At 36.1% G+C, this 15,364-nt stretch overlaps 1 protein-coding gene across 1 annotated transcript in view; it reads left to right on the top strand.

Annotated features, from left to right (window-relative positions):
* The window catches only part of ANGPT1 (angiopoietin 1), a 165,337-nt gene that overhangs the window by 61,660 nt on the left and 88,313 nt on the right, over positions 1-15,364 (top strand). The window contains exon 2 of the mRNA NM_001199447.4: positions 15,086-15,241. Coding sequence (NP_001186376.1) covers positions 15,086-15,241 — 156 coding nt within the window. The remainder of the gene's footprint in view (positions 1-15,085; positions 15,242-15,364) is intronic.

Raw genomic sequence — 15,364 nt, 5'->3', positions numbered from 1 at the left:
AGCCACTTGTCTCAACAGGCTTCTGGGTTATGATGGAGATGTCTTTGAGCCATGACCTGCTGTCTGTAGCGGTCTGCTGGAATGGCCCCTCCTTTGGGGTGCTGTGAAAGCAGAGCCACTGCTGCTGCTCAGCTGGGAAGGAGCCCTGTCTACAACTGCAGAGAGACAAAAAGATAAGCTTCAAACAAACCCCAAACACCCCGACCTTTCAGGAAGTTCAGCTCTCAACTGGAACTCTGCAGATTTTGCTCATTTTACATACTTCTTCCTAGATTCTTCCTTTTAAAGAAAACAGCTTTGTGAAGGGCTTTGCAAAGAAAAGAAAAAAAAAGTTCCGTTTTCCTGATTCTTTGTCACCACACTGACAAAATGAACCGTCCCACTGCTTCTACCATTATCACACAGAAATCCATTAAACATTTTACACCTTTTGCAGAAATTTACATTTCTCCTTCCCTTTTCCTGCTGGGAATTTGTGGTAGCATGGTAATTTATTTCAAGTAGAACAAAATCACTTATGTTTTATCTTTTTTTTTTTCATGTTTAGCAGTTAGTATTTTAGTCCAAGCATAATGATGGTTAATAATCCCTATTTACACATTTTTACTAATGTTAACATCATTCTTTTCACGAGAAAATAATCATGGATATCACGCTAATAAATTTACAGTAAGATGACAAACCCCTTTTTTTTTTGGTTTCAGAGCAGATTAGAGTTGCAGACAGCTAATTAATATTAAAACAATGCTATTCCTATTGGCTTTGTGAAGATATTTTGATCCACTCTGGAGCCGACAGTGAAAAAGAAAAGTGATGTCTCAAGGGTAAAATCCTGGCCTAATTGAGGGTAACTGCAAAACATCCATTGACTTTAATATATCAGGATTCCAGACTTTATCTGACCTTCCTGTCTCATCCCAGTAGAGGATCATTTGCTTTTTTTCCAGAGATAAATCCACATGTGTCCTAAGCCCATATTACTTGACCTCATGGAAATGAAACCACAGAGCTACCTGACCTGAAAGGATTGGATCCAGATGAGACAGGGATGCAAGGGAGAATCAGGGGTTTCCTGGCCCCACAGGTCTCTTGCATGGCTCTGTTGGTCCCCCCATGCAATTAGACCCACAGGCATGGCGTACCGTTATGTTGATGTTGTTAGGCTGATGTTGTTTCAATACCAGGGATGGAAGACCTGTGTTCTGCAAAATAAAATAATAATAATAATAATAAAAAAAAATCTATATCCTGGAACATTTATGCATGAATTTTTTTGTGTCTTTTACATAGGTTTCCTGTGGTTTGCGTATAGGGACTTATAGGGGGATAGACTGATGTGCTTTGCAGTAACTGAAACAGTTTCCTTGGGTTATCTGGGAGCAGCAGACATGAGTATGATTAGATCTGCAATCACAGCACTCTTTTAAAGTCTGACAAGATTTTTCATCTGTTTTCAGTACTGAAGAAATTGGCATGCCATAATGCTCTGACTATAGGGCATGAATGTGATTGCCGGCTAATGGGCAGAATGTCTAACTATTAGCGTAATTGTGATCTACATCTCAGCAAAACAGCTGCCAAACTTTCCTCAGGATTCATGAGCACTTTGTTCTCTACTATTATGGTACAAAGTGTGATAGATATGAACATTATTGATGTCAATTCTTCTTTAGATCGAATAGCTGTAGTCATGAGAAATGTTGTCTTAATGCCTTTGTGTTCTGCACATGTGGTTAAACTAATGATCTGAATGTTTGCATTTATACACTGCAGCTACAAAATCAGTGTAACAGATATTTTTCCTTACCCATGAGAGGGAAGAACAGTACCGCATGGTTATCATTATGAAAATGAGACTGAACTAAAATCTTGAATCTGAATACTTGAAAATTTAGGAATATCTGTATTCGATTTTCAACCTTGGACATCCCTGATTCTGAAAGTTACAGCTTTTTTTTTTTAAGGGCTTGAGACATTTTAATTTTATTTAGTAGTGCTATTATGGTGATGTGTTAGTTTATTCAATGTATTTTTGATCACATGTGGGATGCTTCTGACTTATTACAAAACCACCCTTCTGAATGAGGTTTTTTGTTGGCAAGAAAACATTAGTCTTATTGTTACACAGAGTCTACCTGGGATTTATTGTAAAATTAAAAGTAGTGTAGAAGGTACATTGAGAAAGCAAAACTACTGATAAATACTAAAAATTCATACAAGATCTAAGCAGAAGAAGAATTTAAAATAACCAGGTTGTCTCATCTTTACTCACTGCTCTATGTTTTCACTACATTAATCATGTCAAAAAGAATGTCACATTGTATTTGTGAACTGTGAAGCTTCACTGGGGCAAGGGCCAGTGCATGTTCCTGGATTACAAATAGGAAGTGACTGTGATCATTATCACTTTGGGCACATGGACATTTTGTGGAAATTTACAAACAGAAGTGGCAACTTAATCAGCAAGAGCAGAAGTCTGACAGCTGACCCTGACGCCTTGCTGGGAATGCAGGAGCAGTGGTGGTGCCAGCACTCCTGGGAGTTTAGTTAACTGATCACAGGCAAGATAGTCATACTTAGAATGTCTAAAGGATACATCACAGGCATCCAAACAGTTTTTACTAGGAAAAAGTAGCCAGGTTGTCATTTTAAAAAGTTTAGTTCTCTGAATCTGTATTGAGCATGCATGCATTGCAAGCCAGTTGGATCTAATTATTTCTGATATATATATATTTTTAATTAAGCATAACATTTTAGGAATAATGTCTAGTGGCTTCTGTTTTCCCTTGTAAAATTGGATATATTTTCAAATTACTGTATACAAGATGTCTGTCTCTTGGTCCAGCTGTCCACTTGTAGCACATTCCCCTCTTCCTCTGTCTGTAATCTACCACATCTGTTGTTCTGCATGAGTGTTTCTGTACATATGTGATTGGTTGTTTACCTATGAATACATTTACCCTGCGTTTGTTAATAACAGCAATAGGAATTGTGTAACAGCCAGAGAAACTACTGACAATGAGTTAGCAGTGAAGGCTGAGCTTTCTCCTGCTTCAGCTCATGATTTCATGACTTACAGAGGAATGTCTTTCATTAACATTGACTTCCAGGAAGAGCTACGATTATGGTAAACTGAAGTAGAAAGGAATATTCCTGCCAGGTCCTGGAAAAAGGGGGAAAAATGCTGGTCTTGGAGCCAGGTTTTTGGAGGAAATATTCCTCTGTTACTCTCCTCATTTTTGTTCCTCTTTGCAGTGATGCAAGTGCAGGAATATCTCCAAAAGATTTGCATATTTTCCCATATTCAGATATGTTTGGACCATGCTTTTTATGGTACAGAATTACAGTAAAATAAGAGACTGTCAATCCATTTTTCTTGTAGCTACTACTGAGTTTGTGGTACATGCAAAGTACAGAAAAACCTGATTCTACTCCTTATCATTGCACGTCCACTAAATCATAGAATCATAGAATTACTCAATTGGAAAGGACCTCAAAGATCATCATCGCAGCCTAACCATAGTACCCTAACTCTAACAACCCTCTGCTAAATCATATCTCTGAGCACCACATCGAAACGACTCTTAAACACATCCAGGGATAGTGACTCAAACACCTCCCTGGGGAGCCGATTCCAGTGCTTAACCACTCTGTAAAGAAATACAGATCATTCCATTCACAGATAATGGGAACGATAATACTTCTTCCCAGTATTTGATCTCTCTAGAGAAACTCATAGTCTTACATTTCTCATTCAGGGATTGTAGCATTCATGAAATAAACAAAGGCAAGGAATTGATCCCCATAATCACATCCTTAATCTTATTCCAACAATTGGAGATGAAGGAGGTTGTATTTACACATATTCACGGCTTAAGGTAAAAGTGTGATTGCTCCCTTTCAAAATACACAGAGGAATTTAATGAAGAGAGTGACCAGGATTGTATACATATGCTTATATTGCTCTAATATTTTCTGTAAAAAAGGTCTTATATTTCTATACAGTTATTAAACAATTGCTGATATATTATTATTAATTCCTCTCTTGAACTACTTCATTCCAGACAAACCAAGATGCTTTTGTATTATTAGTTTTCACGATCTTTTCTGCAAGTTGAGTATCTGATATTTCGTTATATGGTTTAGTGAACTTCAGATCTCTCCATTGCTGCTTCTAAATCAGGGATTTTATAATCTACTTACTGAAATGCACTCATATTTATTTTATATATGCATACCTGTATTTGTATTTGGAAATATATGTACATATTTGCTGAATATGACAGTTTTGATCTGAGGTTCTTATGCGTGTTTCTCATTCTAATAACTGGAAAGAAGTATTTGACAATAATTTTATTTAGCTATTTGTGCTGTTCCATTAGCACCGGAAGAAATTAGGTTTTCTGGGACTGCACATATTTTGACAGGGCTACCTCCCCACTTTACAAAGTTACACATTCATATAAAGCTTAGAATTACAGGCATGTATGGAGACACTTAAGAGATTAATAGGGATATATGGAATTTCAGAAAAGGAAAGAGTAAGTGTTGGATTTTGTACTAGTGGTAAAGTTTTTTATTGCGCTCTGGGAAAAGTTCTTCGTTTACTGCTATAGATACTTCTGAAAAATTAACTTATTTGTGACTTAAAATTATAAAGTGATTCCAGCAGAGATTGGATACTGATTGGACTATTGGATATTGATACCATTTTTTAATGTCTGTAATAAAAGTAAGGCAAACATTGTCATATATTCACAACATCTATCATTAAACTGCTGTATCTAAATTATTGTAATAAAAGTTAAGAACCATAAATATAGACAAACTTTATAGGACACAAATGAATATTGCTCTCTACCTACATTTGTATCTCATAATTTACGACGGTTATTATGTACACACTCATTTAAAACTATGCACATAAATACTGCATGTGAGAATATATAAACCTTTGTCGAGATATTAATTGCTGATAGACTGAAGTAGTTCAGCAGATTTTAGGCCTCTATCTCCCTGTTTTCTACAGGGGAAAATATTTTACAACACATATAGACTTTGTTCTTCTTTCTGTTAGGTACCAATAGACTAGGATATCAGTCTTTGATATGAAGTGGAATCACAGTATTGAAGCCAAATGCTGAAGACAAAATATAAAACAAAATAAAATAATAGTTGTCATCATTAGACAAGGAAAATTAGGATAAAAGAACGGAGCTCTTGATTAAGAGATTCTCATTCTATGTAGTGTAAATAGCACTTTTAAAAACATTTTAAACCAAGGAATACATGCTGAAGTGAGAGATTTCATCTGTTTACAAGCACTGTAGCTGCTCAGCTGCTCCAACTTGCCAAATGTGTTGGTAAGAGTCACAAATTGGTAGTAGCATGCTCTGTCCTTCCAGTTTTCTCTGTGTTTTGAGATAACATTAGATTCACAGACACTAATCATGGCCACAGAACCACTCTGTCTCTGTTTTTGCACAAAACAAAACCCTACTATGGCTCAGTTCTTACCAGAAGTCTGTGAAATATCACATTTAAGACCAACAGGGAGTATACACAGTAAGCTTTGCATTTCCTGTAGCACTGAAACTCTTGGAAGCTTGAATTACTCTCTGTCATCTAGCAAATGATATTAGATCACTTTCATTTTTATTCACCACTATTTATGATAGAATGATACACAGAAGACGTGTGTGCATAGGATAGAGATCATGACTTCTGCCAAAAGTTTTAAGGCTGGTGGGACACAGGGAGTGGATATTTTATGGGTCGCCCTGGCTTAATAGTTGCCTGGAACAGTGGGGAAGGTGTTTGAAGATCCTGGAGTTCCTGTAGCCCAACATGAACAGAAATTACAGCACTCTCAGGGTGGTTTTAGTGTATCAATACTTCCCATTTATGGTTTAAAAATCAATAAAGACCCAAAATTAAGACAGTAGATTTTTGGCAGTCATCGTCATAATACAATGCCTAGGGTCTTCAGCTGGTTATGAACCCTTGTATCAGGCACTGACAAAAGGCAGAAGATTATTCTCCAAGTAAGTTACATCTACACTGACAAATGTAATAAAATGGTTTGATGATTTCTTCATGAGAGAGGATCTAAAAGCTGAAGGCATAGTCCCTGGAAAGGAATGAAGAGATTCCCCACCTATGATATTTATATCAGGCACCACAGGAAGAAGAAACTTGTGCGAGAACTAGAGCGATATGCAGCTGAGTCTTAATCTCATAACCATTCTTGGTAAAGTGTTTCATACAGAGAATACCAAAAATACGCTCAGGTATGTGTTGACTGCAAACTATACTGGAGTTTCCCAGGTTCGCTGAAAGTTTAGCTACATGCCAGCAGTGTAATATAGCAACCAGAACTATTTATGCAGTTGAAAGCTACATTTTTCAGAGACCTTATGTAATGTAGAAAGGAGATACTTGATTGGAGCTTATTTTGATTATAAACAGTATGCCCTTCCTCAGGAGTAAGCCACAATATGTCTAAACACTCAGCTACATGGAAGTTGTTACAAAATCAGCCATTCCAAAAAGTACTCCTCATGAAGGTGTCTTTGCCAAAGAAAATTAGTTCCACACTTTCATAGTGAACTTAAAAAATCCCTTCCCGGATTCATTTGTTCATTTAGGGCAAGATGGCAGACATTGCCTTTTCTACAGTCATACCTTCCTCTTTGGTGAATATCAGGGATGGGTCATTTTTGCAGCCAACTGTAAAATCATAAATTAATTTTGTTTATAGAATTAAGTGACTTGGAAATTTAGATCAAGAAAGAAAAATACAATTGACCCTGCATAAAATTTTTAAAGATTAACATTAAACTGGATAATTCTTTGAACCAGAAATATTACTAATCAGTAGAAAATAAGAACATATTGTTCTAATTTAGTTACTCTAAGTAGCTTCCTTATGGGACTATTTAATAACACTTGATATGATTCTCAGTTATTTTGCTTATTGGTTTTATTAAACTTTAAGATTAAAAAACCACGAGATCTAATACTCATATAAAAGTAATTGCAATTAATCCTTGAAATTTGTTGTATGCTTTTGCAATGACTGTAAGTAATCACATTTGAAATGAAAAATGAATTCCATTTTTATTGATTTTTTGGCTTTTGCCTAAAAGCAGGAAAGCTTTTAGAATGATATAAAACTCTGAAAACAATTTGGAAAGATATCTTGAAGATGCCTTAGTAGGAAGCTCAGTTTGAATTATCAGGCCAGTAAAATCAATACTTTGCCTATGTCAATACACTGTCTTTGATATGCCAGATACCTCATGATACTTCTTGCTTCCCTAAATTACTCATATATTGAATATTATACAACTTTGTAAATGTTACCAAAGAGATCTTCTGATGTCTTGAAACAAAGAACTCTATGTTCCCTATATATTGTCTTGACAGGCACAGTAAGGACTATTTCTATTTTTATTAAGTACAGTGTTTAATAGAAATAGTCTTTCTTCCAGTTTCTCAAGATACCAGTGGGAAACTGTTATACAGTGTATATCATTATTTACCAGCATTATCTATTATTACCTATTACATTTTATGTACTTTACTGCATAAGATAAACATGGCACAGAAATGCCAAGCCACCACTGACACATTCATATACCTACAAATGGACTGATTTTCAAAGAGTGCCATCTCTAAAGCAGCCTAAGTAATTTCAGTACAATACAGTGCTGTGATTTTGTGGACTTTCTCAGATGGGTCTACAGACCACACCCCTGTTGAAATACATGCAGACATTCAGAAATGTCCTCAGCGATATTCTTGATTTTGCTGTCTGTACAGAACAGTTTCTCTTATTAATATAATAACGTTTGATTTTAATACATTTTTTAAATTTGTTGGTTTTAATTAATGATGAGAACCTTCCTTTTATTGGCTTCATTCAGAATGATTTCTTAGGAGATGAGTATTCCAAATTCTTCACTGACCAGTGATAGTTATACTACAGAGTTTAAATCCAAAAACTGAGTCTGTAAGCTTAAGGATTGAAATAAAACAACACAAAAATGAGAATGAAAAAATAAGAAAGAATCATAAAATACCACTTATTCATTCTGATCTTTACCTAAAACATTCTTTTAAGACCCCCAGTGATGGAGTTGTCAGTTTTCCAGCAAAATTTCTAGTATTTTACTACCTGTACTGTTATATAACATTTCTCTTATATGGAAAAGTTAAACTTCATATACTACTCCTTCATGGATATGGAAAACAGATGATTCTCTTTCTCTTTGCAGTCTTACATGCTTATAATTAGTTATTTTCCTGTTAACCATTTTATTAAGTTAAACTTTCCTGATTTGTTCGGTTTTCCAGAGTTATGGCTGTTTTTCATCATCTTAAGTCTCCTTGAAAATAGCATACATCTTTCTTGAAGTCCAACATTTTGAGTGGGACACAAAATTCCTACAGATACTTAATTGAACCTGGATGAAGCTGAAAGGTTATTTACATTTATGTGCTTTAAAATAATATTTTACATCTGTTATGACTGATTTCTTCTGACAAAAATGTATAGTCGTTTTTTTATTATTATTATTTGAAAGGAAAATCTGGTTTTTTTAAGTATATATTTTTTTTACAATACCTAAAAGGTTCATCTATATTCATAGCATTTTTTTAACTGAAGTTTGTTGTAAGACTAAGTTCAACCACCATGAGGACAAGCATAATTAGTATAAGGGAAGTCATCTGGATCAGAGAACTCAGTATCTGTTAGCTAAATGGAACTGCTTGGCCTCCGTGTGCACCGAATGAGACTGGTTTCACTGGTCAGATGCTAAAAGATATAAGTGGTGGATATTTGTAGCAGTGTGCTGCTATATGTATGAGGATATATTCAATGACTTATTTATATAAATCTTATGCAGGCTATAAATTAAACATACAAAATCAACAATATTTTTTTTTCCTGAAGGCAATTTAATTATAATCCTCTATCTGTTATGCTTTATAGCTAGGTCGTAAACATGTGAAATGTCAATGATTCAGTTTTCACTAAGGCAAAGTATCTTCAATGTGTTTACAAGATTAGGCTTGGAAAAAATAATGCTATGAATATTTTGGTTATATATTCATTTCAGCATGGAGTAGTTTAGGAGGATATATACACTACAAGTCATTGTTTCTCTGATAGGGATAGAATATGGAAAATCACATCACGGTGATTTAAGATTTAAAAAAAAATTATCTAAGTAAGAAATAAAAATTATTGGTTACAATATTACAGAAAGTATGAAACTCCAGAAACATGAGTAGAGAATAATTAATTGATTAAGTATTATGCAAATAAACTACTATCATTAAGGGTAACTCAAAAAATTAACAGGGTTATCTGTTTGCTGCATGAGGGTTAGAAGTTTGGGTATATTACATTAAAACAAAAATGATTCAATGAACTTTCTCTAGCTAATTTTTCTCCTAAATGTTTGTAAAGCTACATTTACAGTTGCTAAGTTACTCTCCTAGCTCTTTATAGTTCTGGCTCCTATTAGAATTGATTATTGATGCTTGTTGAACATTTATGGAGACCAAAGAGTGGATATGAGCACAGTGAGGTGGTGAAGGATGCATTTCAGCAGTGGTGACAGTGACAGTGGGTCACCTCTGCTGGTGCAGATCTTTAGGAGTGCAGTGTTCAGATTTTGTTCATTGCTTACCAAAATGCATAGCTTATGGTGGTGATTATGCTGAAAAATAGTGTTTTGTAGCTGAGAATTTACCAAATAATCTCCTTGTATCTGTTGTAGTTTCCATTAAATAAAGAGGAAGCATTAATTTCAGTGCAACTTACGTATATCTACAAGACTTTTTATGTTTGATGTGCACTTTCCTTGATGTGCTTAAGATCCAGGTAGAGCTGCTCCAAATCGGGAGTAGATGAATGTGTTAACTTCTGAGCATTATTCATTGCCTTTGTGTCCTCTCCGCCTTCGTTTTCTCTGAAAATCAGTGGGAACTGATTGCACACAAGTAGAAGTAACGGAAGGATGAATGTTGTATTTAGGTGGTTCCTACTTCCTTGTTCTGTATGAGATGGTTCAATTTCTGTAGAACTGTTGTTTTCTGAATATTGTCTTATTTACAAATAGTTTATAGCTGATGCTATTAAAAAAAACAAACCTGTAATATGAGTTTTTAAAATATGCGAGTACATATCTGATGAATCAAACACAGCACAGTGAGCTGGTCAAAAAAGGTGATTCTTCTGCTGTATTTAGCACCTTCAATATTGCTTGCAGTTCTGGGCTCCACAATATAAAAAGCACATTGGGGCCCTTAAAAGCATCCAGAAAAGTGCAACAAAGCTGCTAAGAGGGCCAGAATGTCCTATGAGGAGAGGCTAAGGACACTTTGTTTGTTCAGTATGGAGGAGGACAGAAGGTGACCTCATTTCTTTCTGTAACTTTTCGAGCAGAAGAAACGAAGGTGCTGGGCTCTGCTCTCTGGTCACCAATAATAGAATGCATGGTAGTGGCACTAAACTACACCAGAAGAGGTTCAGACTGTGCATTAGGGAAGATTCATTTACCACAAGAATGGCCAGACACTGGAACAAGCTTCCTAGTGAAGAGCTTGATACCTCGTGCCTGTCAGCGTTCAAGAAGCATTTGGATAATGCCCTCAGTGATGTGCTTTAACTTTTGGTTAGCTGTGAAGTGATAAGTTAGTTGGGCTAGATGGTCTCTGAAGTTCCCTTCCAATAGAACTATTACATTCCATTCTGTCATTTCGTTCTGTTCCACTGCATTCTGTTCTACCCTACCCTACCCTACTCTAACCTACCCTACCCTACCCTACCCTACCCTACCCCCCTACCCTACCGTATCCATTTGGCTTTTCTTAGAGATAAGCTCCTTCCTAACTACTTCAATTTTGAAAAATTCACAGAAATTCTATACATTTGAATTTCCCACTGAGGTGTTTTATGTATTTGTAAAATAAAACTTTATGTGTTGCTACAAATATTACTTTCAGATGAACCCCTAAGGTGTGGAGGGTGTGATCCCCCACTCTGACCACAGAATTGAGAAGAGAGCATTAATTGGTTGCTGTAATACATTTTTACTGTACATTTTCTTGTATGCAAAGTAAGACAAGACAGAACAGCTCTTATATCACTGGTGTATTGTCTTTCTATTATTATAAATGCTGTGCAATATACGGTTGATGGCAGGAGAGGGAAAGCAGCATGTTGTTACTTTAACTTGCATTCTCGTGCAAAGGCAGCATATGAAAGCCTAATGTCATCTGGATATCATAGCAATCCTTACCATATAATTACATGAGACCAACAGTACTTGATCAAAGTAAAAGAAAAACCTCTTATTTTATTTATAAGCCATCTGCCACAAACCATTATCATTTACTTAGGCCCTAAGTTGCAGTTTCCATTTTAATAGTTCTGTTAGTATTTGGGTGGTTTCTATGAAGATTATTCAATAAACATTGTCCAGAAAAAGCTAGGTACTTTTAAAGCATAATCCTCTGGAATGTTTATTAAACAATAACACTGAACCTTCTGACAGTTTTATATCTGAGAATGTTATAACGTTATTATGCATCCCACTTGTAATTCTGCATTTCTGAAAACTCCTGTACAACGTAATGAATCTTACTGAAAGCAGATGCATCTGAGTTAATAACAGGGACATCAATGAACAATAGAAAGCCATGCAGTGGGAAGGGTGGAATGGGGGGGTGAAGGATGCAGAAAAGAATTCTGTTTCATTATTTCAACAAAAAGTAACTGAAATAAGAGTAACTAGTAGCATAAGGATTTGAAAATCCAAATATACATAGTACATGCACGTGAAAAGACATATGGACTTTTTAATGCAGAATCTCTTGACAAACTGAAATTAAATAATTTATGGCATGAACAGATTCTCAAAGACTCAAGAACCTAAGTGTTCTCAGGATTACTCTTGTGAATGAGTTTCTGTGTGTCACTTATTTTTGGTGAGGCCACCATGTAAGTATCCTTTTATCTATCATCTGTTAAATAGAAGTTACCCCTGTTATCTAAGCACAAGGAAATCTCAGCCTAAGGCTCAATAAACTCAATACAAAGTCTTCAAAAATACAAGGCTTCAGAAAAAAACTCAGCATGTGTCAATAACGAACCCAGTAAATATTGGTTTCCTGCAATATAAATAATAGGTGAAAGCTTGGCTTATTGGAGTCAACGTGAATTTTAGTAGGGTCAGTTTAACCAATAAATTTGCTGAGCAAACTAAAAGATGTGAATGAAGGAAGGAAAGATTAATATAACAGAACCTCTTCATTATTTCAGTCTTCTACTCTCCTTTGCCTGAGCAAACAGCTCCTGGTACTCTTAAGATGCGCTCATAGAAGCTATTGTGGCAGTCTAGTGAATACCGAATATTTACAAAAGCGTTTACTGATTAATTCAGAAACAAGACAGTCAGCTTTGTTGTTATAATGAGATGGTCCCCGATTCAACCACAGTGTGCTTTAGGGGTGAGTAATCAAGAGCAATTGCCCAAGACTGGGTATGACAGAGAATGTACTAGACTAGAATAACTAGAAGTAGTCTAGAAGAACTAGGAGGATCCAGTATGACTCAGTCTATGCCTTTGTTCCTGCTAGGTAAAACTAGCTGTAGCTCCACACAGATGCAGTACATTTCAAAAACAATCCTTTCTGTGACATTAGTAAAATAGCAAGTGCAGCATCTTGTTATTTTTTGTCTTTTTTTTTTTTTTTTTTTTGTCTTTTTACATCTACTTCCCTATTCATGTTTCTTTTTACTGGTGTGTGAAAACTTCTAATTTCTGATTTATTTATTTATTTATTCATTTATTTATTGTGTGTAATGAGTTTAGCCACTATGTGTTTGAATGGATTCCAAAGATCTACAGCACACATGCATAACATAGCTTATGCAGTGAGTGAGGCAGTTTCAGAAAGCTGAACAAATAATGCACTGCACATTCATGATGCATACATGCTATAAGTGTATCTGGAAAAAAGAAGACATCAGATGCATGGAAATCTGTGGTGTGTTGGTACCCAGTCCTGAGCTGTACCAGTACTTGAGAGCCCTGTGTTTCATCAGGAGTTTAATGCTGGGGGAGAAATATGTATTCATGTATTCAAGTATTTGAAGTAAAATACAGAGAAGAGCAACCATTCTCTTTTCTGGGGTTCTTTCACAGGGATTATTGGCAACCAAAGGATAACTTGTAAATAAATTCAATGCTTATAAAACCACCAAGAAACAAAGGATGGCTAAAAATGCATCATCTGATGTGAAAGAAATAAAGGCAAAATATTACCAAACATAAACACATGGTGTAGAAATATGATAGATTTGTAAAACTGCCTTGAATTAGCTTAATATCTACAGCATCTCAATATTAGTTTATTAACTAAAACAGAGCAGTGAACTTATACTGACAGTGGAAAATGGAGATATTCTCTTCAGGCATCGTTTTGCAGTGAGTTTTCTTTGGTTGTTAACACTCATTCAAATATCATATGAAAAAAATCCCCACTGCTTAAAGCATTCTGCAGGTTTCTAGACCAGAGAGGTCACCTAATAATTCAGGCAGAAGTATCTGTGGTCTGAAATTAAAGGATGACCACTTTTGTCCATCGTGTACATTGTTTCTCCAAACTGAGGTTTAAGCAAATAAACAATCTAAAAAACAACAACAACAACAACAAAAGCCCTCAGCTGTCTCATTCAGAAAACACCTTACAGTGCGACGGTGTTCTTTTCTGTAAAAATGTTTTTAAAACTAATAACAGACAAACATGACTGATCAAATTTGTAAGAAATCTTTAGTAAGTTCAGCTGATGCGGCTCATTAGAACATTTACAGTAGTTACCCATCAGCACAGGAATGCTAATAGATAAGATGAAAGCAACCCTTCCTATTAATCATGCAGTTTATGCCTGACTCCTGTTCCTTTCTTCAGCCTTTAAATCAACTCCATCTGGCTCTCACTAGTTAGTTGTGCAGCTTACCTTTCACAAAGAATCATCCTTGCTGCTTCAGAAGGAGGTCCAGTGTTAAAATTATTAGGTAAAGAGTGGTTGCTTAAGTCTGGAATCAGCTTGACATAAAAAACATGATCAGCCACAAAACGAAACCAGGGACCAAGTCTTCACTGGATTTAAATTGGTTAGAATCCAGCTTATTTCAGTGGAATGTATTGCAGCCAGTGCCCCAAACCACTTTTCTATGTGTTAGTACTTTGTGGAGTACATGAAGCAAGATGGCAGAACAATGGTTATGCATCTAACAATCTCTTCATGTTGTAGGCTAGTCCTGCTTCATGGTCTTCTGTGGCAGGGCAGGGGTCGAGGTGGATAGAAGGGAATGACCCTGTCTGTGTTAACTAAAAGAAAAAGAAAAAGCGTCCCACTCTGGGGTGTCCAGTTTATTTTCAGAGTCCTAATTCACATTATTTTTAACTGAATGTAAAAGGAAACCAAATTATTTTGAGGCTATAAAAGCAAAGGAGCAAAAGAGCTTTCAGTAGTTTTTGATCAACAGCCTCCTTCTCTTATGACCATGACATTGTCTCTGTTCCTTCACGAATTCTGGGGCTTCTGTTGCTGAGTTTGTGGATCTCTTTGTGGAGAATCTAACCCAGTAATAGTGTCATGTTGTTGAATGACTGTGAGAAATCCAGGAAAGGTAGGATCATTTCCAGTGAGGACACACATGCTATAATATTCAAAGAGGACCTGGAGTTTCCCTGTGGTGAGCTTTGATCTTTTGGGTGGTCATTTTGGAGCTGCCATGAGAACTGTACCAGAAATATTTGCTGCAACTTTGACACAGATGGGGACAAGCAGGACTTCATGCCAGCACACTGTGGTACTTGGGAAGACATGGGGACTCAGAGACTGGAAGGGGCTACCAGAAAGTCAGGTCCCTGCTCGAATTGGTCAGCTGAATGCCCTTGAAAATGTTGAAATTTCCCCTTTTGGCAAGAATGCCAGATATGCATCTTTATGTCACCAGAAGGCCTAAGCAGGTAAACTACAATCTTTTCTCTTTTACAGCTTGAGAGTTACATTGTGGAAAACATGAAATCGGAGATGGTGCAGCTGCAGCAGAATGCTGTGCAGAACCACACTGCCACCATGCTTGAGATAGGGACCAGCCTCCTCAGCCAGACAGCAGAGCAGACAAGAAAACTCACGGATGTTGAAACGCAGGTATGTTCCCAGAGCAGTTTCCTAAAAGCTTTTAATTGCTGGAAATTTTACCCATGTTTTCCAGTTCATTATCATACAAAACATTTCAACACAGGTTTCCAAGAAATTTACACGTTGGTATGA

Source organism: Gallus gallus, chromosome 2 (assembly GCF_016699485.2).
Source record: "Gallus gallus isolate bGalGal1 chromosome 2, bGalGal1.mat.broiler.GRCg7b, whole genome shotgun sequence".
NCBI lineage: Eukaryota > Metazoa > Chordata > Aves > Galliformes > Phasianidae > Gallus > Gallus gallus.
The sequence above is the reverse complement of the archived record's forward strand: the minus strand, read 5'-3'. Positions and strand labels throughout refer to the sequence as shown.